Genomic DNA, 26,707 nt, shown 5'->3' on the forward strand with positions numbered 1-26,707 from the left:
ATGCGACAAAAGAAAGATGGAGGTGAGCCAAAAGCAGAGATGAAAGGTGTGTGTGTGTGTGTGTGTGTGTATTTGAAAGAGAGAGGTGGCATTCAGTTCCCACAGCTAAAAAGAGGGAATATTCCCATGATCTGCTGTGTATTGTGGACTTAAGTAAGTAAAGTATTAATACAGTACAATAATTAATATGCCAAGCATGTTAATTATACTGCTTTATTTATTGTAGTTGCAATGGAAAATAATAATGATTAAAGGTGCAGTAAGAGATTTTAGAGGAGAGCTGGTTGCTTCTTCTTTTCTTTGGAAGTATTTGTATTTGACGTGACTGTGACTGGCAAAAGTCTCCTAACATAACTCTGATACAACCAAGAAGTCAAGTTTTCTCTCACACCACTTGAGTTACAGCACGCTGAAGAGTTTATACAGAGTTTTCGACCAATAAAAACTGAAATGTCTACCATAACTTTAGTGTATTGGACGTTTAACATATTTCAGGAAATGTTATTAATCAACATATTCAGGGACATTATGGTCCCCTTATTGGCCCAGCCACATATGTGATGTGTTTGGGCCAATAAGGATGTCTGATCTGACCACTGTTTTCAGTCTTTATGCTTCATGAATTTCATGATTTCTTACGTCTGCATTTTGTTGCATCTCTCTTAAAGCAATAAACCAACTTTTCCACCTCTGTAAGCATAAAAGTTGTGTGATAGTTTATTTGTTTTTTTTGTTTTTTATGCATAAATTGAAAACGTGGACAAAAATAGGTGGACGGAAACACACCTACTGAATCCTGAAAAATATATTAAAAAAGACAAAGGTACATTGTTTTAACACTTCACTGTAAATGCAAACAATGTCCTGACTTAAGATGAAATAATGTATTTAACTTAATTCATACTAGTTTTTTAAGTTTACTTTCTCTCATTGACTTTTCTGCACTTTTTACCCGCATCCTTGTTAAGTTAAGTTATACAAACTTGTTTTTTTCTGAGTGTGTAGCATGGTTTGTGTTATGAGACTTATGAGCTGTGCACCCCAGTGCGCATGTCCATTTCCGGTTAGCGCGCATCCCACCGCTACCGCCAAACTCATTCAAACGCAAGAGGTCAAAGTCGTGCACCAGGCCCCAGTGCTCCCACCGCAGGCTGACTCCAGCGTTGATTTCGGTAAGTTTAAAGCTTTTGTTTGTAATCTTGTCAGTATAATTTAATGTTTGGAATGAGAATTGTTCAAAGAAAGCTGACATCTCTGACTTTCCGACTTTCTGTTGGCATGTTAGCTTGTGTGTGTCTGTGCGGGTTCACAGAGCTGAGGTTAGCAGCAGTTCAGCATGAGCGAATCCGATTAAAAGTGTTTTGACTCTGTCTGGAGCGAGTCCCAGTGTAGTGTTAACATTTATCATGTCTACGCCGGTTTCTGTCTGTTAGCTGCTGGATTATGACGAGCTGCTAATTTAGCTGTATGAGTTAAACAGTTAGCTTAACAGGCTATGGTCGGCGGCGGCGGCTCCGTGCTTCAGTGTGTCAGGGTGCAGTCATGCTCGTGCTGGGACGTAAACATTAGCTAAGGTCAGTCCAAACGGCGTGTGTGTGTGTGTGTAACGTCAGTTAAGGTTAGTTCGTCGCAGTTTGTAAACAGAACATTCAAATTGAGCGCTTCTTCTCGGGCTCAGTACACGTCCGCTGCTCCAGACAGCGGTCATAACTGACCCAGTAGAGAAAGGGAAATGAGGCCGAGTGAAGCACTGGAGCAGCGGGCCGATCCACGGCCGTCGCCGGCAACTGGAGCCGCGATGAGCACAGAAGTCGTACTTTCTAAAATATCATGTTATCATAGCCGTCACAACCGTACATTACACTCAGTAATTTTTACACTTATTTATAACTACAGTATTTTGATAAATGCTGACTTTATGCTGACTAGTGACTTTACCCAGTTTGGTTTATTTCATGCAGGTGGTGTGAGACCCTAAATACTAAAACCAACAAACCAACGCAGAAGAAAGGAGGCAAGGTGGGTACTGCTTTCATTTAGACATTAATTAGTGATGCTCATCCTTAAATAATACATTTTGTCTGAATAAGGACGTTTTCATACACACTGCAGTCTGTTTTAATACACTAATCTGTAAACATTAGTGAAACAATAACCAGTTTATCATTTAATCTTAGATATGAATGACACGAGAATATGGTATCACATGATGGTTAATATTATACTGATTTAATACATTTTTTATTTTTTTCTCCATATACCCTACCTTAGGTGGTGTCTGTGACAGTGAAGTTGGTGGCAGTTGGAAAAGCGGTACCCTCGGTCACCAAGACCTCACTGCTGCTCCAAGAAGCTTTCTCAGTAGACTGGACCAAAATCCTTCCGAAACGGTATTGTCACTCTTAGTAATTTTTATTTCATGTTTATTTTTGTGTCTTAGTTTGATTCACCATTGCAAAATTATTACATTAAAAACCTTTGTTTAAAAAACGATGATAAATGTGACAGATGCTTTTTTGGTATTGTCTTATAGAATATAGACAACTGTTTGGTGTCAATCGCTCAATCGCCTCCTCACAAGTAAGTGTTATTTCAGATTCTTCATCATTCCCACCTTATGGTAGTGTGCTTGCAAACTTCAACTAGGCCTCCAGCTGCTACTACAGTACAAGTAATTCTTTAGAATCCAACTTTGTAACTTGAGCACACATATCCGCAGAATTTCTTTTTTCCAAATAAGTTTACTTTCATATAGTCTTCTGCTTATTCTTTTTTTGTCATCTTTTCCATGAGACCAATGACATCACCACAGCACGCACTGCTGTCCTGCAATGTCTGCCCCTGTATCTTGGAGATTATTCCAAAGAAATTCTTCCTCAGCTGCTCAGTAAGTACATTTATAATGATAATGATTGACCATCGCACAGTGCACATTTTAGGATATCATCAGACCTCAGGCCTGTATTCACACTTTGCAAACCAAACATATTTAAGTGGGGATGTCACAACATTAAACAGACATTTTTTTGATGACATATTTTTAATCAGTTGGGAGTTACAAGCGAATTTGATGCCTCACATGCGATGCTGAAGGAAAGTAATTTTCCATCTTAGTCTATGGTGAAAATGTTTCATTTCAATTTCTGCCCAATACAGAATTGTGTTTAGAAGGTTATATCACTAAATTGCAACAACACATCTATGTTTTATATAATTTTCAGTGCATTTAAAGTTTGAGCCAAATCTGAGCTTCCCAGTTGAAGGTTTATAGCCTTTTTTTATTTTTTTTATTCTTTTTGTTAAGACTTGGTGCTGAAATGCAGCCATTTCTACCTGCTCATAATCTAAAGAGCTCTCTAAGACAGTGTTCCAGAGTGCTTGTTTCTTCTATGTGATGTTGTGCATCATAAGAGTGAACTACCTCAATTTATTTGTGTTCTCTTATTTTTAATGCAGGATTCAGACTCTGCATGTGACTTCACTCAGGTGCCTGTTGGGGCTCTTAGAATCATGACTGAGGACACGCCACCCTTGATTAACAGCATTGCAGTCATCCTTGAAGGAAACATTGTCATGGATGAGATTCCCATAACCTCTCAAGCACTTTGTCTTCTGTTCAGCTTAATGTATGCACCCCATCTGGATTACTCCAAAGGTATGAAGAACACCTTTGAGTTCATCCAGAAGATATTATTGAACCTTATTGAACAGTATATGATGTTTAGTATTAGAGTGTAGTGTGCTTCTGCAACAAATGTTGAATATATCAAAGTTGTTAAAGAGCTGACTTACATTTTGCTGCTTTGAAGGTGTATGTACAAGTATAATTCTATATAAGAATCCAGTTTTAATTATCAGGTTTTATTCAGATTTAAAATTTTTACAGACTAAATGTTGCCAAGTCTGGTTGTTGCTGTGAGACATTCAAAAAAGTGTCCATTGTGAATCAAGGGCCTTCTGTTAGCGTATAGCCAGACCAGTCAGCACACCTCACTCATTCTCACTTTTAAGTCTCACTCATACATCACATACTGATTTTCACTCATACTGACATACACTTTCTGTCTCACTCATATGCACGCTCATACACTCAGTCTCTCTCCCAAACACAATATTGAGGAAATAATTTAGAGAAAGGCATAACTTAGCAGGAATCTGAAGCAATCAGCAAACTATAAGGAGGGATTTTACTATTATAGTACTATTATTAAAGGAATTCTGATTCTGATTCTGATTATTCAAATTACAGTATATGTATTTTTTTGATAGAGGACAAATTTGGTAAACCTCAAAAATAAGTACTGCTCACTTACTTTGGCGCAGTATATTACCGTAAGTTAATGTGACTTATCTTTATTGAGTTTCTGTTAAATTTGGATTACACTAAGATACCTCAAGTGAGGTATATTACAAAGTGATGTCCGCTTGTTTTGGCAGAATATATTAAGTTAATGTGACACAGAGTATTTGAGTTGCAACAACTTGATTTGAATTTAACTGTACTGAGATACATTTGGTTCTTACAACTTCAAAAACAAGTAAAGCTCACTTAAATATAATAATTTCACACTACTTCACACAATTAAGTTCGTTTACTCACTTTTACTAAGGTAATCGGTTTCCTAAATTTCTTTAAGTAAATTCAACTTGTTAGAATTTAGTGTTAAATCCCTAGCTTTACATACATGGCCACTTCACTTTTTTTCCCTTTTCCAAATCCAGCCCTTCTGAAAGTAAGTAGTTAACTAGACCTGCTTTACAGCATCCTCATAACCACCAACACACTCCACCTCCCTAACTACACAGACAATAGCTCCACCTGTTATAGGTGACTAAGTCAAAGTCAGAGTCGTCATAGCCACTACCAGCTGTGATGTAAAACCGTTTGAATCACAAACCCTCCAGTCTGTTGTGATTCATCAGCATTTAACAAAGCAAATGGCAGATTTCCAAAAAAAAAAGATATTTGAAGTGGGGGAAACAGACGACCAGTGAAGGAATGGATCAGAGAGAAAGAATGAGAAGAAAAAAGTGAAAGGTCACAGCACACGTAGCACTTACATAAAGGCACGTCCCGTCCCTTCCTGAACGGGGCCCTCGCTATTCAAACAACTATTAACAGTCAATGGGTGAATCAAAAGGGAGATGGTAAAAATGCTGCTTCCCCCCCGTTAAGGCCTGTGTTCACAAGCTTGTGAATGAACACTGTACACAGACAAATGCTGTTTCATAGTAAAAACACAGAGACAAAGAAAGTAACGAGGCTGAAGGGTGGGAGAGAGTACAGAGCAGGGGGACAAAGGGAAAATGCAATGAGCTACAAGAAGGTAAGGGCCACAGTTTCATGAATAGAGTGAAGTCAGACTGTAAAAGAAGCATTTTGTATACTACGTCTTTTCAAAACCACACGTTCATGTAAAGACAACGTCACACACACTACCCACAGATGAAGGTCATGACTCAAGGGTGTGAATGAGAAGAGGGGAAGTAGCCATTACAAAATGTGGAGGGATGCAGACGTCTGAATGTTACAGTTGAATGTTAGATTTATTTGCCCTATAAAACAAATATTCACATTTGTTAACCAGGAAATGGAAGTTTGAACAGCCATTTACAGCTTGAAAAGAAGTCATACACCCTCAAAGCCCTTCCAAATCCAAGTTCAATTCATTCCAGTCATACATAGAGGGCAGTTTTTGTCTTTATGCTCTGGACTTTAAAGTTCATCAGACTCCATAAGTCCAGTGCATTACTTTCTCAATCTGGTAACATGATGAGGTATTCAAGGACCATTTCCTCTGACAAGACAGCACACAAAGGAGTAAAGCTCAGCCATGCCTTGTCTGCTGTGGGTTTGAGCCCTCAAGTACTGACAGAAATGTCCACTGTTACTTTTACAGGTCATATCCGCATCCTACTCAAGATCACACTCCAACAACCTGATCAACAATTGTAATGTTCAGATTAAGGTAAGTATCAGTGTGTACACTCGTAACTGTCCGTCTCTCTGTTTCATTTCGTCTGCTAAACAACAGCAAAAACATTCTTTTATTTTAAAGGATACTTCCATTGAATTATTGAATTATTAAATATTATCAACCTGTCTTCAGTGCATTTAAAGGTCATTTTAGATGGTTTGAGCGTGTTGTAAAAAATACTTGTTCACTTTTTTGCTGACAGTTAAATAAGTTTATCACTGTGAGGTAAACTCATGTAAAAATACCCTGTTAAAAACACATACTCTGTAATGTTTACCACTCTGTTTGCGTCGATGACACAGAGGACATGTGCGATGCTGGTGATCAGATTTTGTGACACTTGGATGTAGCCTGGCTAGTTGTTTTCCCCATTTCCAGTCTTTGTGCTAAGCTAAGTGACTGCTGGTAGTAGCCTCACATTGAGCAGGAGGTATTAGTCTTCTTATCTAGCTCTTGGCAAGAAAGAGTCGAACTATTCCTTTAAATGAACGGGAATGAGAGCTTCAACCAAAGTACTAGCCAGACAGACAAGCAATGTTTAATGGATATATACATACTAGTACTAGATGATGAATGCTGATTGCACTGAACAGGAATGAAAATCTAATTTACAGATTGTCATAAAATACTCCAAGCACTTCATATTGTTCAAAGACTTAACACTTTCCATTTACTTCTTCATAAGCTTCGCTTTAGCAACATCCCCAGGCCAAAATGTCTTCTAATAGAAAGATTTGGCATGAAATTTGCTGAGTGAATTCATGCTCTCTCGAGAATGAAGCCTTCACTCCAGTTTAACCTGTCCCGGCTCCCCCGTGTCTTATTCTGTTCTGCTCTTTTCCGTTGTCCTCTGAGGGGAAGCAGCAGAACAAACCAACTCCAAAAGGCTCTTTGTCCCCCAGTGGCAGAAAGTACACTTGTACACTTTCCTTCCTTTGTCTGCCTACCTCCTACATACACCCAACATGAGCATGAGTCTTTCCCCAGTCTTCAGCTTTCAACAATGCTTCATTTCTGTGTCCCAGCCCACACACCAGAATACCACAACGGGGCACCGTGAACCCTCTAACTGACACCCAGTCGTCTCTGTCTCCCTCGTCTTTTCTCTGTGTGACGCTTCCTCATCGGCACAGTCTATTTCTCCCCATCCCTTTGTCCCTCCATCTCTCAAATTGGTGACCTCACCCAACACCCACATTGCAGTGACTTCATCAGGCCGCAGCTGTATTCAAGGCCACACAACAAAGTGTTGGTGGAGCGGACAATTAATACCGCCACCATGTCTCCAGCAACAGGGTGAGACTGCTGAGAGGAAATTCCTGGAAGATATCATCTCAGACAAAATCTACATCTGTGAATTTCATTTGTCGCCAGTATTAGCTGAAGGAATGCCCACTTGTGTTGCGGAGGAAATGAAAGTGGTGGGACTGTTCAAGGCCACGATTAAGTCTCAGCAAGGCCACCAACGTACCGACAAACAGACGTGTTTTCATTTGCAGCTGCACTTCTTATCATTTTGTCCTGGCTCAGATGTCTGCACATTTTGTTCTTATGGGGGTTGGTTGGCTAGCTGGTAAAGAATTAAAATTTGAAATGTTAACCCTTGAATTTGACCTGCCCAGTGCCAAATGGAGGGCAGAAAAACTGTCTGGTGATGACATTCATATTCTTCTTCTACACTCTATTTTGAATAGTAGCTAGTAATGATAAAGGTTGATGTGCGGTTGATCATATGCATTTAAACTGATGCATTCATGTACATGATATTTGTTAAAGAGATCTAAAACAGTCATAAGGTTGGTTTGATGAAAGTTTAATTTTTAATGGGAGAAGTGGTCAGAGGTAAAGAAAACTTATGACAGACAGAAACTGCCATCTGCTGGATATTGTGCAGATTACATTTACTGCATGCATTCACCACATTTGAAGAAAAATGTTTTAAAACTGCAGACTCTCAATAGGCATAAGGATGATTACTGGGTTTGGCAGATAAGTGGGGTGAATTTTTAAACACTGTGAGGAAAAAATAATAAATATATGTGACAAAAACAGTTTTAGACACTTTTTTGGTAGTGCAGTAAAGTAATCAAACATGACAAAACTTGTACATCAATACGGGTTTGTATAATTCTCTTTCTTACAAGCTATGAATTGAAAATGTTTTTCCAAATTCAAGTTTACTGTAAAATACAGAATGTGTTTATATCGCTAAAAAGGCAGTGGTGTGTTCAAGGTTGTCAACTGCTGAGACAATACACAACTTTATCCTTTTTATGTGGTGTTCAGCAGCAGCAGATCTCATTCAGCAACATTTCACAGAGTGTGTGTGTGTGTGTGTGTGTTCTCAGAGATGCTGCTGCAGCCACAGCACTATGTTGACGAAGCAGTCGGCCTGTGTGTCTACTCTGGACAGAGAATGTCCGTCTTCTGGAAACCATAACAATCTGCATGGACAAACGGAATAATGGGTCTTGATGACATACAGGTTTGGGGTAACATAACAGGATATTCTTGAACAGAACTAAAAACCTCTGTTGTGCTCTGTTGTACCTGACAGGTAAAGCTCTGCTCTTCAGTGCTTTGTAGAGCTCCAGACCTTGGTGAGGAGACACTCGCCTGTCTCTGCCCCCCAGCATCAGCAGCACGGGAGTCCTGATCTACAAACAGGTAAACACCAACACATACTTGGTTTCATGTCAGTGTAGGAAATGTCAGAGTTTGTCATAACAGCTTTCCAACATTAGCTTTCAAACGTTGGGGTCTAATGAGCATTGCATTTGCTAGGAACTGCCAGTTAGCCTTTAGATTTCCGGGATCACTCTTCAAACAGCTTTATAAATTGCCTATCAGAAATGAATAATATGCGGGTTATTTGTGCATTATGATGAAAAGACTGTATTTATTAAAGTCTGCATGTCTGACCTGAGCAGCATGTGCGATGGGTGACTTCTCCAACATAGCAGTCAGGGCTTCAGCAGTGGGAATCTGGTCATACGAGTACTGAAACCCCACACTGGTGTAACGCCTGGAGATACAGAGCGAGGATAGCATTTAAACTTTAAAGTTGTTTGGATGTGTTGCAGTGTGTGGACGAGCTGCTGCATACGTGCATGTGTCTCACCAGTCTACTATGTCACTGGTGCCCAACAAAGTTGCAGTGTTAATGACAGGGTTCCTGACAGCACACGCTCTGTAGAACTCTGGATACTGACCAACCAGATGACAAGACAGGAACCCCCCGTGAGAACCACCAATCACAGCCAAGCGTTTGGGGTCAAGGGTGAGATCTGTCCGCAGGGCAGTAAGCACGGCCCTCTGGTTAAAGACACAGGCCAAATCATTTCCATTAGCATCCATTCCATTTTTCTTCACTAAACATTTCACTTTTTCTTTTTTCAAATTTACTCTAAGGTTTGTTGTCATCCTCCAGGACTTTGCCCCAGTCAGTACCTGCACATCTTTCACATCCTGGCTTCCGATCTGACCGATCAGGGACAAAATGCTGTCCTGGCCGAACCCTGTGGATCCTCTGTAGTTAACTAGGTGGAGAAACACAACAGGGCGAGTCAGCTGCTTATTGACAAAACATCAACTGACTATGTAAGTCTGTCAGTGTTTGTGTGTGTTGCATGTGTGTCTGAGACAAACGGAGGTGTCTCACCCATGAGCACAGCGTAGCCCAGTTTAACCAGTCCAGCTGTGGTGCTGTTCCACTCCGCTGGAAACTGTGAGTGAGGGCCACCTGGGGGAGCAAACAAACAGGAAATATATAAAACAGTCAAGTAAAATGTTTCAATATGTTTCCACCCTTTAAATAGAAAAAACAGTGACTGTACAAACAGGTGAGCACAGACCATGGATGAAGACAACGAGAGGTATCTTGGCTTCATGGAAGGGACGAGAGGGTTTCACCAGGACAGCCCCAAAGTCTAAACCAGCTGATATGAAAGAGAGAGAGAGATCACAGCAGAGTTTATATTGAAGAAGTGATTGATCTTGATCATTTTTCTCCGCTAAACGTCTGTGTGTGTGCCTCATGCTCACAGTAGTGTGTGTTGTCCTCGTCTGGCTGAGGTGTAACATCTAGAACTGTCCAGTTAAAGTCAAAGGTCACAAGGGGCTGCTGCAGGGTTTGCCAGGCCACAGCCTCACCTGCTGGGGGAAGAAACCCCACCCTCTGCATACACACACGAAAACCACACATGATCCATGATACAAAAAATAACAATTGTTTTTAATCTAGTTTATCTCCTTAAACAATGCAGTAAACATTTTTTTTCCATTGTGTTGGGCATTGTGTCTCTCGTGTGTGTGAGTGTGTGTTGTCTGACCAGAGTGGGAGGTGTGTTGGGGCTGGAGCAGCAGATGACAATCAGGTCCTTCTGGACCGTCAGCAGCTTCCAGCTGCCATAAAGTTTAGGGAGATCAGACAGATCTGCAGAGGAGAGAGAGACAACAAAGGTAAGATTAAAGAGGAAAATGTACAGGTGTTGATCATATTATGTCCACCCTGACTATCCAATTCAGAGATGAAGATAACATGCAGAAAATGCATTTGAAATGAAGTAATTTTATTTTGAATGGTGAAATGATACTGTTAAGTGTATCACACTGCAGTAATGCTCATCTGACCACTTCTTTAAAACAAATCTTTTGTGTCATCTAATCTAATTTTTGTGTCATCTTTGGTGCTCAGTGCTCCTATGGTGCTTCTGCAGTTTTTGACTTTTATTATGAAATTCCCCCATAGGTTGATGGTGGCAACATCAAGCCTGCTGGTCTTGTCATACCTTCATGTTCTCTTTTTTGCTCCTGATGATGAAGATGAAGAGGTTGGGGAGGAGGGAAGAGAGGAGGATCAGGAAAAGGGTCTGCAGGAGGAAGAGGAAAGTGAGAGTAAGAAAGAGGAGGACCAGGAAGTAGAGGAAAAGGAGAAGGGGGCGGTGGAAGGGGAGGGGAGAGGGGAGTAGGAGGAAGAGGAGGAGGAGAAGGAAGAAAAGCAGCAGACTGGGGAGGCAAACATGGGGAAGGAGGAGGTGGAAGCAGAGGAGAGAAAGGAGGAGGAGGGAAAATAGTTGATGGAGATGAGGACAGAAGAGAGAGAGGAGAAGGAGGTGGAGGAGAGGATGGACTCTTACTATCGGAGAGGAAAGTAACTTTGTTTGATCTTCTGTTGACCACGAAAAGATCCTGAGAAAGAGAGAGAGAGCGTAAACATGCCATGGAAATCTTTGTAGGGTGATGCAACAAGCACAAAATAAATATTTACAAAAATTGTTTGGTGTTTTTATTTAGAGACATTGCTAGGTTTGATGCCACTGTCATGTCTGTGTATTGATTGTCTTAGCTTAGCATAAAGATTTGAAGCCAGCAGGTCAGAGAACAGCTCACCACAAGTTGTGGTGTTTGCACTCTGACTTGTGTGCAGATTACAGAAATGTGATAAAACATGTCCATTACTGATACCAAACTACTCATTAAGTGGGTGGTTGTTACCTTCCAGTTTCGGCAAGCGCTGCTGAACACCACTCTCTCACTGTCTGCTGACCAGCAGCACGGTGCCAAAGCTTCATACACACCTGCAAACTCACCTGAAACAGAAACAAGGAGAGAACTCACTTTATACACTTTTTTCTTTATTTACTGTAGTCCACTGAGCACGCTAATTAAAATTTTGACCTGACGATGCCACATGATGAAAGCTCAGAGGATCAGCAAAGACATTACAGTCCATTCTGAGGGAACCATGAATGTCTGCACCAAATTCCACATCAATCCATCCAATAGTTACATTTCAGCCAAAACCTGCAAATTTCAACCTCATGGTGATGCTGGAGGAAAAGTCAGTGGATCATCTAAGACAAACAAAAAGAACAAACACTTCCATCCCTCGTGCCACATCGCTAGTGTGGCTAAAAGTTAACAGTGCTGTATGTAACTTACCAGGCTGTGGTCTGCTAACAACATCCAACAGTGTGGATGTCTTCCTGCTCTTCAGGTCCAACTGTGGAGGATCAACAGTCGGAGTTAACAGAAGGAAAACACAGATACACACACATGCACAAGTACATGAACACAGAGAGAGTGAGTGTGTGTGTGTGTGTGTACCTGCTGCAGACTGAGGCACTGGTTGTGAGGACCAAACACTTGACCCTGCAGGTGAATCAGTGTGGACCCATCTGGACTCAGCCTGGGACAGGACACTGACAGGTTAGCCCCAGACAGGCACTCTGGTTTGCAGGGAGGAGGATGCACATGGATCGGATGAGCCGAGCAGACAGAGGCTGGGACTTTAGCTCATTAACAAACAGACAAAGACAATCTGCTCACCACAGTTTCCATCCAGGTCCAGCTTGAATAACGCCGACCTGAAACGAAATTTGGAGAGAATTTAACTTCCACTGTTTAGTCTGACCCTGATACAAATGAGCTCTACAAGATTCACTAAATTCTGCTGATGTTCTTCATGCAGAGGCAGCTACCGCACCTGCGGTTGGAGCAGAACTTCAGTCCGAGTCTGAAGGGTTCGTGATACCAGCCGACAAAAAACACAGACTGACCGCTGGGAGCCCACAGAGCCTGGAGAACAGAAGTTAAAAACAATCAAAAGTTTAACTAGTGTGAGTAAAAAGCCAAGAAGAGTTTGTACCCGCAGCATAATTAAAGATATCAATCAATCAACGAATAAATCACAAAGGCACACTGCGACACTGAACTCACACTTGACCTGCAAACACTAACAGTCCAAAAACATCTAAAGCCTGCTGTGTCGAGTCACATGAGGTAACTGAAAGCCCCGTCTGTCCTCACCTGTCCAGGTGAGACGTCAGGGGGGACGCCCTGCAGAACGCTGACGCAGCCACTCTGCAGATTCACCACACAAATCACCGGAAGGCTCTTATTGCTCAGAGCCTCCCCCCAGTCCTCGCAGTACACACTCCTGTCCTGTTTGAGCAAAAACACACACACAAACTCTTCTCTGTGTCATTAATGACACAAAATAAACGGAATCTTGGATTTTGTGTGTGCCCTGCCATACCTTCCCGCTTGCAGACTCGCCATCATGTGGATCTAATAACGTGTTCTTCTTCTCAGCTACATACAACAGTTTGTTCTCACAATCCGACCACGACAGACAGCCAAACTGAGCTAAAAACACACACACGCACATGAACAGACAACAATACAAGGGCACAACAAGCACACACAGGGAGATTTGACTGGGTCAGTGATGCTGACTTTTGCTGAAAGGAGAAAATAAGAAAACATAACATTGCGCCTTACTGTCATCGTACACTCTGCCGTGTTTGTTGAGAGCAGTCAGGTTGAGGCATTTTCTGAGGCCGTGGCAGTCCCATATCTGAACAACAACACGGTCTGTCAAAATACTCAAACGCTGATCTTACAGAGGATAATTCAGCCTGCTTTTCTCACCTCAAGAAACTGCTGGCCGCCTGTTTCCCTGACAACGGCCCTCAGGCCTTGGACGGGAGACAGTCCACTCAGTAACCTGAAGAGCAGAAGAGAAATAAAAGCTCTCAGTTAAAGAGAAAGTAAAGGTTTAACAGTCTGCTGCACCTGTAACCACACCCACAGTGATGTCACGCTTTGGCATTACTGCGGCGAGGTGAGCAAAGTTATTTACTTTACTTTAACCCTCAAAATGGACAGTAGATTACTATTTTATTATGTAATGTTTTCTGACAGACTTCTGAAAACGGTGACCGTGTTTTTACATTACAAATTTATGATGAATTCAATGCGCGAAAACAGTGAGTGAGGATGCATGAGCACTGCTTTGGTCATCAATGATATGACCAAACGTTCCTATATCATACTCACAAAACGTGAGTGTGTGTGTGTGTGTGTACTCACTCTCCAGACACAGGTACACAGGGTCCTGGTGGGAGGACGGTCTTGATGGTCTTGGGGCTGCTGTTGTCTGTGATCAGAGTCCACTGCTGTGAGTAGCGACGTCTGCAGCCTCGGACCAAGTCGCTCTGACTCCACTCTGAATGTTAACACAATGAGTTTTCCAATGTTGGTTTAAATCATTTATTTCAATTATCCAGATCTGTGCAATACAAACATGAAAAGACAAAATCTTGGACCTTTATCTATTCCGGGATCTTGATCAGAAGATGCAAGTTTCCTGGTTTAAAAGACGATTAGCTGATCACAGATGCAGTATATTTGTGTTGGCAGACGTGCAAAAAGAAACTGCAGCACACTTTACTGCGTTACTGTGAATAACAAAACTTTCAGCAACACTGACTTAAATTTGCTTTCTTTGATAAGAATGTTTATTGTTCAACTTTAAAATAATTTGCTGTAGATGTGTCATCATGGCACCTCTTTAATAACCTGAGAATGCTTGCAAAAATTCTAACATAATTATTTAATATTATATAATTATAATATTTTGTTGGTGTTATGTCAAGGGCCTTTTAAGCAGCTGAATGACAACCCTTATTCTTATCCCCGCAATCTGATGCGCCGTACAACATCCACTAAACTACAGTCTGGTTGAAAGGTATTCTACCAGACCCACAGATGGGTTTAGTCCGTAAACCTTTTTAAATCCTTAAGCCCAGATCACTGGTGACAGTCCTGGAGAACCTTTGACCAGCTGGAAATCCAAATACAATGAAAAACAAATAAATAAAAAATCTCCAGCCATTGTTGGAAGACCTTTTTCGATGCTGGCAGGATGGCTTTAATTCTCTGCTTTATTTACCTGCTGATTCAGGTAACCATTTCTTTCCTAGGATGGCAAAGGAATGACCTGCCCTACTCTGCCACTGATTGGCTTACCCTGACATTGTTAACCAATCATTGCTGCTCATGCCTAAACCTAACCAACAGAGACAATAATACGAGCCAATCAGAGTCCATCCTAAGAAAAGAGACACCTCGATGACTGCTGGCCAGACTGTCAACAAATTTGATGTGGAGGGTTTTTGTTCTTGAACGATGATTTCCAAAGACCGTTTGACTTTTCAGGTCAAGTCTTCGCATGTGCATTTGAATGGACATATTAACAAATTCACACATTTATAAACAAATGTAAATATGTCCCGGAAGTTTACTGTGGACATTCTTAGGTAAAGAGTCAGTTTTGTTTTGTTTGGTTTTTTATGTCAGACATGAGTTTTCTTCGTGTGCGATCATCAGAGCAAACTGATATTCAAGTGACTCCATGGCCTTTCCTACAGTGCCACCCTCAGGACACTACTGGCAAGACTCAAAGAATACTGTTTGTCCTTAAGGCATTTTCTCATCTGTAGCCCCCCGCCCCAAAAAAGTGGACAATTCTTGTCTTTTGTCATGTTCGAGGTTTGTATCGACTATTTAGAAAAGTTTAAGCTCACATCTAAAAAAAAAGCTAAACTAAATCGTGTATTGCGCGTATTTCCGAATTTGTCTATTTTTTGCTTTCCATTGATTTCCAGAATAGTAAACAATGAATTAGCATACAGCTGCACCTTGTCCCAGTCCTAATCCGCGCTGATCTTCCATCAGTGATATGTGGTCATAATGACGAGCACGCAAACTTACAAACAGAACGGTTACTGTTTCGTGAACGCTTTGCAAAATCGTTCATCAGCAGTGCCGCTAATCGTGTGTCTCACCTGCAGCCACAGTGTAGATCCGGAGCTCTGGGAGCTGCTCCCCGCTCACATGGGCAGAAACAGGGGCAGGGAGGCCGCTGATCTCTGCGTACACCCCGGTGATTTGTCCCGGGTCCATGTGTGTCTTGCTGCCACACGCACACACACAGAGCTCACATTTAAATCGTCAACTTGTCAGACTAGTACGGTCAACACCAGCTGCTCTTACACACGCGCAAACCGTTTCCTGTTAGCGGAAGTTTAAATTAGGCCTGGTCGACAGGCTCGGTTTTACTGAAGCTCCGTTCATGAATTAAATACATTAGTCTCTCAATGATTTTACCGCCTCCCCTGGAGCCGATTCAACATTTCACAAAATTGTTTTGTACAGCACCAGCGCCTCCATGTTGAATTCATGAATGGACGATACCACTTTGGTTCAGGTTGGAGGGGTGTAGTGGGCGATAGTGGCCACAGGGGGGCAGCAGACGTCCACTAGACGTTTGGGAATTACAAATCAGACACAGAGTGCTCAACAAATCTTTATTTCATTTGATCCATTTTCTGTCCATGTGCTGCAAGATGAGAACCACAGATAAGACAGTTTGGTGAGGCCACAGGAGACTGTAAGCAGATGAGAAGTTTTCACCAACGAAATTTACAGGCAGCAGTAAAGAGTGCTTTAAAACTTCAATGTAATCAAAAACACTTACAATGCTGACGCTGCTGTCAGGATCAGGAGTTAACACTGAACTTTAGATGTGAACCTGATCACCTTTACACCCAGTTCTGATTAGTGCCCTTTTGCGTATTTACTGCTCATCAGAGGGAAAATCATTCAAATGCATCTAATAATTCAAGTACACATGTGACTGTAAATCCCTATATACAGTCTATCTGCAGTACATACACATGGAAAAACTGTATGACCCACCAACCCGCATTAAAAATATGCATGGAAAAAAAACTAGAAATTCTTCTTGTCATCCTGTAATTGTCTGTAAACAGTTCTTAGCATTTTCATTATCTTAGAAATCACACAGTACTCTTTTAATAAATTAGAAAGTAAAATACAATTATCCACCTGAAATGGTTAAAATGTATTTTTCCTCTCAAAATTATTAATACAATGTTGACAATATGAACTCTTTGATTTCATATTTTAATTAGGCATCTTCCTGTTTATATATTTTAAGTGTTTTATTTCATGATGTTGAATAAAATTCAAATAAAACACACTCACGCAAAAACACCACACGCATTTTCTCTTGTGTTGCATTGTTTGTAAAGTCAGTTTCTGGTTTGGCAGCTGAATATTCCACTCTGGGAGGGGAAACACAGGGTGAAAACGGGGACTAACAAGGAATCATCATCCCAGAGTAGAGCTGAGTTCTGCCAGCATATTTCTGCAGCTCCTCCTTGTTTATTTTTACTTTTTGTCACAGAGATGGATGCTCAGACATGAAACTTCGAGATTAACCAGGACTGGTTACGTCCTGAAAAAGTGGCTTTACGTGAAAACTTAAGTCTGAAATTAGGATTTAAAAGACTTGACTGTCAAACCACAGAGAGCATCAAAATGAGTATCAATAACAATACCCATCAGCACCAAACAGCGGTTTAGTGAGTATAGCATGGAAGCTTTAAATAAAGCCTTAAAAATCTTTACCTCCATCAATGAGACTTAATACTTCAATTTCTCAGTACTTGTATTGATAAAATGAATAAAATACCTTTATCTGAAAATCACATTTCTTGTGTGCACCAATAATGTACTCTCCTGTGTGATTGAGTCAGTTTAATCCCACATAAAAGAGGTTTAGCGTTGTTCTGCAGTTGGTGTCCATTCTGATGTAAAAATAAGTGAAAAGCACATGCCCGTGAGGAGGAGCAGTAAATCTGTTCCTTAGTGAGATTGCCTTTGCCTGATGGAAATAAGAATAAATGTTGGCCTCTTGAATCTTGGTAAATTAAATAGCAGGTGAAGAGCACAAGTGAAAAAGCCCTGTTAAAGAGTTTTAGTCTGTGTGTGTGTGACAGCTGAAGGCATCCTTTTGTATCCATCTCGACACAGCCCGAGGAGTTCCTCCATTACTCATAAATTCACTCCGTCCTCGTCCTTCTCTCACATGACGTCTGCCCGTTTGTCCCTGACTTTGCTCCTCTGTTTAGTCCTGGCCTTGAAGGCAGCTGAGTTGAAAAGATGCTGTCCAAGAAAAAATATACAGACATGAAGGCAACAAAATTTAGATATTAATATTTCTCAAGGTGAAATCACAAGGGATGACCCCCCCCCTCCCCCCCTTTTATTTTTTGAAAGTATTTATAGCTGAACTTTCAGCAGCTCTCCACAAGGGTGCAGCATAAATGCAAGACAAATGTGAAGCTGTTACCTTCTCAAAGCGAGAGATCTTGTTGCCTTTGACGGTAGCATCCAGGATGAGGGGAGGGCCGAGGCCGAAGATGTCTCTCAGCAGTGAGTTGAACTGCACCAAAGTTAAAAGCAAACACCAAAATTGACAACACATGAATGTCCATCTGTAGAGTAACTGAATTAAATTCAGTATCTCACCTATCAAAGACCTCAGTTAGCATTTCATTTTCAATGAGCCATTATTGGTTACATTTTGCAGCACAAGTACCACTTTGCTAAAGTACTCCATGTCTCATTTTAGAGTGTTTGTGCATTGTTGCTCAGCTTATTTATACTTAAGAGTCGGTATGTTCATTGTGAGTTTCATTTGCCGGGCTCACGGCCTGCTGCTGACATTGGCACTGCAGGCAAATTCCAGTTTTCTTACTCAGGTTCAGCTTCAGGTGTTTGCTTAATACCATCATTGTAAACTAGATGCAAAACTACAAGCAGTAATATTCTACAGGAGCAACACAGAAAATATGTGGCAATAAAGCAATCGCTGTTGAAAAGGGTGCAAGCAACAGAAAATCAGCTGGTCATGAACGAGGTGGTGCAAACAACTTCTTTTTGCCTGCCTGAGAAAACTGTGGCAATTTGATCCACATGCAGCACTACTGGGCCTCAAACGTTATTCCTGTGAGAACACAAACACAAAGTCTATTTGAAGTCCACAACTGGCTTCTGTGTGTTTTACCGACCTGCAGATGGTGTCTGACTCCGGACTCCATGATCTCTTTGAAGGCATCGTAGATTCTTCTCCTCATCCAGCTGTCGATGTAAAGTCTCTCCACCCCGAATGCGATCGTATCCTCCGAGAAGTCTTCGTTCTGCAGGAGAAGAAGCATCAAAAAGTCAAAGCCAGTGATGTTCACACTGCTGACAAAAATCAGGGCAGATGTGCTCAACTCAAAAAAGAAAAGACCACTTGTTCAGTCACTAATTTACAAAGAACATAAATAAATATTATGGTTGCAGCTATAAAACATACCTCTATGTAATGCAGCACCTCTCTGAAGATGGAGCGTTGTTTCCGCCTGTCGTTCTTGGCTCGGTGCTTGTTGCCATCTGTGGCTAAACTCTTCAGACACTGACACAGACTTTCACTGTCCTCCACCTCGAATTCCTGCACACACCAGTGACATAATTGCAGCACAATATATTACATAAAACCATAAAAAAACCTTTAAACTGGAGAGATGCGTTAATGAATTTGTTTCAGCTGTGTGCGTGAGTTTACCTCATCTATATCTCGTCCCAGCTCCACCAGCAGGGCGATGGTCTCACCCACTGCGATTCTGTAGTTGACGTCACTGCTCTGCAGACAGGCCTGCAGTTTGGGGAGGTGACTACAGGGAGATTAACAGAAGGAGATTACCCTCTAGTCCACACTGAGATGGATTTTTTTGAGTTTGTTTCACTCACAGTTCAAGCAGCTCAGTCAGTCTGGATGCAGGACAGAGTGTGACCAGCAGTGACCAGGCCTGCAGGGCAGCACTGTGAAGGCCTGAACCGCCGGGTTTGGGCACAGGCAGTGTTCCCTCTCTGTTGGGGTACGAAGACATGAAAACGCTCTCCAGAAGGGCCAACGATTTGATCAAGTCCTGGGAGGGTTCAGTGGGGATGTTAGAGGGGAAAAAACCAAGAAAATGTAAAGAAATATGGAAAGGACAGACTGCAGATGTATAACAGCCTTTCAGAGAAAGCTGTTCTCACCTCTCCGTCTTCAGCAGCAGAGACGTAGCAGCACATCCCCAAAGCTCTGGCACACTGATGGGAGACAAATGCAAAACCACCAAGTCAAATAACCATTGCACTCGGGTCCTAATGAGGCTTTGTTTTTTTTTTTCCAAAATAACAATTCTGTCACTGTTTCCTAATGTTTTCAGTTAAGAAAAACTGCTGGTAAATAACCTGGTATTGAAATTGTATAACGTGTATTTGTAGGCATATCAATCGTGGTTGGTCTGTATTTACTTCTCCAAACATTTTCCAAAACCCTGAGAGTTCAAGATGGATGCTGTTAATGGCACATAGTGGGAGTAGTCCTCAAGAGTGCCCTAAACACTGTCATGTGTTTTCCTCTCTTCTGTTTGTTTCCAAAATGAACCCACTGGTTTGGTTGAAAAGCTGCTGAAAGGAGTTGTGACACTTAGAACAAAGCTAATACCTTGACAGGCTGTGAAATTCTCCAGTGTACTGTCCCCACCTTACAGCTGAAGTTGCTGAAGATCAAAACAAGGGAATTGGTCATATTTTTGAAGTGGAGCCTTCCTTTAATGTCTGACCCATGACTCACTTGACTATTGTACAACAATGGAGGTGAGAGTGAGGTCAACCGGGCGGGAGAAATGCATTGCAAACGTTGCACTCAGTGAACTCGTTGCTGAGCCAGATGTTAATGGATTTGTTGTTGTGCAACATTTATTGTCACGTGTCTGACAGAGTTTCAAGTTGCAGTTTTTCACAACATCACAGAAGGTTTATGTTGTTACTCACACTCTGGCGGGCTCCCATGCTGGCACTGCTGTCCATCAGAATGGAGGTGAGGATGGGACGAAGCATCTTGAAGCCCTCCTCTGCCTGGTCTCCACCTCCCAGCTGAATACAGAGCAGGGCGAAGACTGTGGCTGCTGCAGCCTGCTCCTCCCCGCTGCCTGGAGGCAACACAAAGTTACTATTTGGTTATCAGTAACTGCAGCTGTTGCTGACTGCATTTCCATTCCTTCTTGAGAAACAGAGGATGAGATCCATATATTCAAATAATATAGCGGGATTAGAGTATCAGTCATCCGTTTCGTCTTGCCTTTTTTCAGGCTCCTTTCCAGGCAGTCGCTGACTGTGAAGCGTCTCTCTGTCAGGAAGTCGAACAGCACTCTGGAGGAGAAGGCCTGTCGCAATGACTCGAGACCTGCAAGACGTGTCTTAGCACTGAGAGAAAGTGACACAAACAGACACAAGGAGAAAGAGAGGTGAACAAGGTTAATATTTGTATTGTAGTTGTATCTCTTCCCGCAATATCTACTATAGTCTAGTATTTCATCATCACTTAGCGACTGAATGAAAGGAAAAAAAAGAAACAACCACCTCTTATCCATCAGGTTGTCTATACATTGCTTGAGTTTGTCTTCTGTTTCCTCCTGTGCCGTCTGCTCATCCACCTGCTCCCCTCCTGTGTTTGGCCAGTCAACACACACAGGAATAAATTATGAATGGGAATCACAGTGATGACAACAAAACGTTGGCTGCATTAATTTTTTTTAATGTATGTGAGCAGTACTTAGGCTGTTGACCAAAATAAAACCAAATTTAAAAAGCCTGTGGATTATTGTCTGCATTTGTGTACATACCTGTGCCCTCTTCCAGCACAGAGGTGCTTTCGCTGGCACTGCTGTAATGGCTGAGAACATCAGATGTCAGCTCATCATCACTGGCACCCGACTCTCCCTTTACCCCATTTTTGATACCTAAAAAGATGGATGTTGAAATAGTGAGATGAATGAAAAAGAAAGGAGAGAGCAAGGGGTGTGTTATATTTATATGCATAACACTTCAACTCAAAGCACTTGGGAGTTTCAGGATGTAAGCTCTGATATTTTTGGGATGTGTCAATGGAGCAAATGTGAATGAATCATCACAGACATGAATTAACAAACACAAGTTTGAATGTTGTTTTCAGTGGCAGCCACGTTGTGCTGCGTGACTGTTGCTGGGTACAAGGTGACTTCAACAGAACAAAGTAAACGGATCTTGAAGATCCTGAGCATTTCGATTGTGACAGGTATGATGACAAGTTCACTACTTGCAGTTGGGCAACAACTGCTACTTCCTTCCTTTATTGCCCAAAGTGTTGGCTCGTTCCATACTGTCTTTTCTATAAATAGTAAACAACAACTCAGGATTACAGCTTGTTAACTGTGAAAGGGAAATAAAAAGTGCCAGAAGCATCCCAAAATTAACCAGAAGTTGTCAGGATTCCCCAGCAGGTTTAAGAAGGCCGACTGTAGGCTTACTCTGTTCAGCTGTCGTTCTCTGTAAGTAACTGCACACAGTTCTGACGCACACACACACAATCTCCAATATGCCACAGTCACTATTTTATTACCAATCTCACCCACATAGCAGCTGATGTTTTCTTAAATAATAATAGAAAACAGCAGAAAACAGAAGGAATTTGCAATACTTGGTCACCTTTTATGTCTTTATTACTACCAAGAGGTAATGAATATTTTAGTGTTTCAGCACAGCTCAGCCCTGGGTGTGTGTGAAGGAGTGGGACAGTTTGTAACACAGAGCCTGAACAGAACAAGAGCCAGCGAGCTAAGCTAAGCTAACCCTCAGGTTCCTGCTGGCTCAGGACTTTCTACTGTTTGTGGGATTACTGGAGACCAGAGTGGCCATTCATTTATTCATTGAGTGTGTACGATCCAGAATGGTCAGACTGCGTGTGTGGGTGTGTGTGCTCTTGTGCAGGTCAACCAGGACAGTCGAGATAACCTCAAGGTCACATTTACTGTTGCAGAAATAAAACATGGAAGTTGTAGTTACAATTTTTTATGTTATTATAAGCAGACTACCTGCAACAGTATCTAAGTAAGTTCTGTTCACTCCACTCTGCTTTTAAGTGTTCAATGCCTACACTGTACATTAAGCATTTTCTGATATAATTCAGCTGTTTCCACCTGTGCTCAGTCTGATAAGAAAATTCAAATGCAGCTAAATGAGTAATTAGATCAAGGACTATATTGGGGAAAAGTTCAGCCAATTGACCTGTACAGACCCAATTGTAGCATGGTTGTTTTCTGATCTGCTATTCTGCTTTTTATTAACACTGCAGACATGACGCATTTAGAGTGGAAGTCTTCTTCTTCAGCCACACGTTGCTGAATGTCTGCTGTGGCTGACAAATGTACCACAATGTACCAGACTGTCATTTAAAGGCTTTTCTCCATTTTTCTGAATTTGCTATTTCGTGGCAGAATGGTGACAGCAGCAGTAATATGGTAAACTTTAGGTCTGCTGAAATGTTACAGTAAGGCTGACTATATAACAGCTGGATAATTATTCAGCATCAAAGCTGTGCTTCACAATAACAACAAAAAAAATTGCATGTTACCTTCTTATTATTAGCTACCTTTAAAAATGTGTCAATGTATTACACACTCCGTTGCGAAACTGGTTGTTTAAGTATTTATAGAGCTGATCTGGTAATGCAAAGTAAATCCTCCTGTCCTACTTGGAAATCATTAAAAAAAAATGCTCTTTCTAGGTAAACACACTGGGGACATATGGGAAACTGAAAGTCCTCAGTCAGAGTAAAATGTTCAAGTGTCACAACGCAGAAACACATTCTGTCACATTTACATGGATAAACAACTCTAGTAGATAAAAATGACACTTTGCATCTTATATCAATATTTTCAACGATTTCATAGTCATAATGGATGATGACTGGCAGTGGTACTGTGCTAACATGTCTGAATGAGATTCAGGGACTTTTTTTTAGAGGTTAAACACATTCACTGATTAAACAGATAATCTCATACAAAATCCATCTTTTCATTTCACTGTTAGGAGACAATTCTGTATGCAGCCCTGATAACCCTGTATTCCTTAGGTAATATTCTGATTTCTTTGACAGAACAGCCTGTGGGCTCTCTCGCTCACACAGCTCCTGTTCACAGCAGATACAACACACCTTATGAGCCTTTATCAGTGAGTTACTTCCCAGTCATCGTCCCTGAACCCCTGTTCAATCTACTCCCCCGTAACCACACACGCATGCACATGCACACACACACACACACAGACACACAGCTACACACCTTCCCACGCAGGCCTGCTCACACTCAGCTAACTCAAGGCAAGTGTGAGCTCCCGGCCACAACTCACGTGTTGTCTCCACTTTGCTACTTTGTGCTTACATAGCAATAACTCAAACACTGCACCAGCAGTCAGTCAATCCCTGAGGAAGAGACTCAACTGACCAGAAAATCAGAACTCAGAGCCAAAGTGGTGGGAATGTGCTTGATCCCCCTAGCCTTGGCCTGGTAGTACAAGTTTTAAATGCAAGACTGAATTAATCTGTCTTCTCTCAACAAGTATTCTGCTGATGAATATTACCCTCATAGATAGGAAACTTATGCAACAAAACTCATATTTTGGCATCAATAATTGTTCTTGTTGCCATTTGCTCTTTTTTTCATGCTGTAATTGGAAACTGGAAAAACTCCTTGAACAGGTCTTGGAAATAAAGGAACTTAACCGGTAACAGTTCTACTGTATGAGAAACCATTTACTTTGGGGGATAGGATGTTCCTGTGGTGAAACAAAAAACAAACAGCACTCAAGCTAGTTGCCTCACTACAACCTCACCAATTTATCATCAGATTGTAAAAACTTCTGGAAAATTGTGGATTTCAACTCTCAATCAACCCATCGGTAAAACATGGTTATAACAAAGAAGAAGAGATTGGCTGATCAGAGAGGTTTCAACCAAGTTAGATGAGATGGACCTTTATTAGTCCCACATTGGGAAATTCACATAAATTAATGCCGTGATGGAAGCACACTCACAATCAGGCAAACAGTGATGAAGCAAGTGCTGATGTTAGCAGCCAGTAGGTGAGTGAATAGGTCAGATGTGGATAAACCTTCTTCACAGTTCTATGCTGTCTGACTTTTAAAAAGCCATCAACTTGTGGTGTTCAAGCATGACATGCATGGAGTGCTGAAGAAACTCAGTCAAGAAAGAGAAAGGCTGTGGTACAGTCTGCCAGTCATTCAATACAGTACACAGCCTGGGCATGTAATACATGAGGGAGTTGAAACTTTTCAGTGCAGCATAAAAATGGCTACTGGGTTTACTGCATGCACTGTAGTAGGGTTCAAGAGTCTCTGGACAAGCCTTGAGCGGGACATGAAGCTGAGGTCAGGGTCAGAGGAGTTACCTTTCAGCGAAGCTTTAGCCGACAGCTGCAGCTGAAGAACCTCCTGACGAAGAGAGCCTGAAGATGACGTAAGAATGGAGGAATGGATGGATGAAATAAAGGAAGTGTGTATTGAAGGAAGAATGGCAGACAGATGCATGAATAAAATAGGTGAAATGCAGGATTGACCATGATGGAGAAGAAGGAAAAAAAAAAAAATCAAAAGTGAGCTCCATTTTCCCATTTATGTTTTGCATTGCAAAACACTGAGGCACAACTCAGAAGCCATGAAGTACGATTGACAAAGACTGGCAAATATAATGGAAATAAAACACATGAGCTCTATCTTTATCACCCTGTCCTCCACTCTCTCTGTTTAATCTTAGGCGAATATCAATATTCCACAAGAACGAGTGTGAGTGTGCTTTTAGGTGCTGGCACGTGTGTGCTTCCAGGGCAACGTCACTCCATAAAACGTGAGGGGGATGTAACACTACTATAAGCACATGTATGGTCTGCACCATTATTGTACATGTAACTAGCCATGTGGCTGCGTCTTGCCAGCAGCCAATAAAATGCATATAAATGCACTCAATTCATCAAAAGTTCTGAGGAATCCTGTTGCACTTGTTACACGGGTTGTGTATGTTCTACATAGCTTTCATCTACCTGTTTTAAGTGACATGGCTTTGCTGCTAAAAATAACACGCGGTTAACCTTAACCCTAAAAGTACAGCCTTGGCTAGCCGAGATCCATAACGTTAGCAGAGCTCTTCAGTGAACCAGTGAATCACACTTTCTTTCTGACTTTCTACACATGTATAGTAGAGACGCATAAAAGTGAGTGGCTACGAGATAAAATGTCACAAACACGTGCAGACTGCAATTGCTCAGCTGTAGCACTAATTATAGACCACATGTCAGGTAGTCTAAGTCAAAAAGAGCAACACACTGTCTCGCTTTGATATCATACATGCCATCTGGAAGAACATTAAGTTATTCCAAATGGCTACTGTTAATCTAGAACACGTTTAAGGTGTGGCTGTGTAATAACACTTTCATCTATCAAATTCAGTCATAACATTTGGTTTCTTGCCAGAAGCTGGATAGAGCGTTAGCATGGCTGGTGCTGCTGCTGCTGCTGCTACTACTTACCCGGCTTGCTGGAGCCACGTTTCCCCTTTTTACTCCGTGGCATTTTGAGTAGCTCTTTGATCCACACTTCACAACAAAGCTAGCTGAGCTTAGCTAGCTAAAGTTAGCCTGTTTTCAACCCAACTGTCAAGTCCGCTCCTCACAGATTTGACAGTTGGTGTGAAGGCAACAGCAGTAAAGGGCTGGATGGTCTCCGTGGTTTATGTCGACAGCTGGGTAAAAAATTCCCACAATTCCACCTTCTTTCACACTTTTGTTGACACTTTGGCTAATGTTGACTAGCGTCCTTTACGAGTACCAGCCACTACAACCACGCTCAACAACTCCCCGCTTTCTTCTGTCGTGAAATAAACAGTTGTCCGGCGCCAAAAATTATCTTTCTTCAACGGCTTTCACAATGTATTATCTATAATTGTCACCATGCAATCTATATATAATACTAAATTGAGACGGTAAGTATTTCCCAAAGTGTTTAGGATGGAGTTTGGAGCACGCCGCTGTCGCCAAGTCCACCATCTTCCTCTCAGTAACTGCCGAACAGACCGGCAGCGGGGGTTGCCAGATTTTTTCTGTTCTCATCCCCCGATTCCCGTATATGTGTAAGACTTAAACTCTACTAAA

General features: G+C 41.6%; 2 protein-coding genes and 2 long non-coding RNA genes across 8 annotated transcripts; 2 read left to right on the plus strand and 2 right to left on the minus strand.

The window, feature by feature from the left end:
* The first annotated feature begins 1,050 nt into the window (after positions 1-1,050).
* On the plus strand, positions 1,051-2,006 carry LOC124063719. Its single transcript, XR_006844138.1, has 2 exons — positions 1,051-1,172; positions 1,962-2,006. It is a non-coding gene; the product is annotated as an uncharacterized LOC124063719 (long non-coding RNA).
* A 326-nt stretch (positions 2,007-2,332) lies between these two features.
* Positions 2,333-9,105, plus strand: LOC124063721. Its single transcript, XR_006844139.1, has 7 exons — positions 2,333-2,390; positions 2,534-2,580; positions 2,794-2,887; positions 3,457-3,655; positions 5,901-5,969; positions 8,327-8,470; positions 8,555-9,105. It is a non-coding gene; the product is annotated as an uncharacterized LOC124063721 (long non-coding RNA).
* zgc:136971 (S9 family peptidase) lies at positions 7,771-16,034 on the minus strand. 4 transcript variants are annotated; one of them, XM_046397659.1, is made up of 22 exons: positions 15,611-16,032; positions 13,854-13,989; positions 13,413-13,488; positions 13,263-13,338; positions 13,018-13,127; positions 12,789-12,923; positions 12,466-12,557; positions 12,309-12,346; positions 12,087-12,208; positions 11,922-11,982; positions 11,475-11,569; positions 11,117-11,168; positions 10,769-10,849; positions 10,310-10,413; positions 10,023-10,155; positions 9,833-9,916; positions 9,640-9,720; positions 9,429-9,517; positions 9,100-9,293; positions 8,901-9,003; positions 8,529-8,635; positions 7,771-8,422 (listed from the first exon to the last, which is right to left on the minus strand). In XM_046397659.1, the coding sequence occupies exons 1-22, from the start codon at positions 15,726-15,728 to the stop codon at positions 8,323-8,325; spliced, it is 2,187 nt and encodes a 728-aa protein (XP_046253615.1). In that variant the 5' UTR covers positions 15,729-16,032; the 3' UTR covers positions 7,771-8,322. The 4 variants fall into 4 exon arrangements, with proteins under 4 accessions (XP_046253615.1, XP_046253613.1, XP_046253617.1 ...); XM_046397657.1 differs by having other exon boundaries at positions 7,771-8,635; positions 15,611-16,034; XM_046397661.1 differs by lacking the exon at positions 10,769-10,849 and having other exon boundaries at positions 15,611-16,031.
* An 84-nt stretch (positions 16,035-16,118) lies between these two features.
* ifrd2 (interferon-related developmental regulator 2) lies at positions 16,119-26,637 on the minus strand. Of its 2 annotated transcripts, XM_046397674.1 has the most exons (13): positions 26,087-26,637; positions 24,953-25,009; positions 21,353-21,469; positions 21,090-21,174; positions 20,809-20,933; positions 20,502-20,659; positions 19,719-19,772; positions 19,428-19,606; positions 19,243-19,351; positions 18,994-19,128; positions 18,704-18,832; positions 17,983-18,075; positions 16,119-17,795 (listed from the first exon to the last, which is right to left on the minus strand). In XM_046397674.1, exons 1-13 carry the CDS (start codon positions 26,127-26,129, stop codon positions 17,715-17,717), a joined length of 1,365 nt encoding a protein of 454 aa, XP_046253630.1. In that variant the 5' UTR covers positions 26,130-26,637; the 3' UTR covers positions 16,119-17,714. The 2 variants fall into 2 exon arrangements, with proteins under 2 accessions (XP_046253630.1, XP_046253631.1); XM_046397675.1 differs by lacking the exon at positions 24,953-25,009 and having other exon boundaries at positions 26,087-26,636.
* Positions 26,638-26,707: the final 70 nt, after the last annotated feature.

This window comes from Scatophagus argus, chromosome 8 (assembly GCF_020382885.2).
Source record: "Scatophagus argus isolate fScaArg1 chromosome 8, fScaArg1.pri, whole genome shotgun sequence".
Classification (NCBI taxonomy): Eukaryota; Metazoa; Chordata; class Actinopteri; family Scatophagidae; genus Scatophagus; species Scatophagus argus.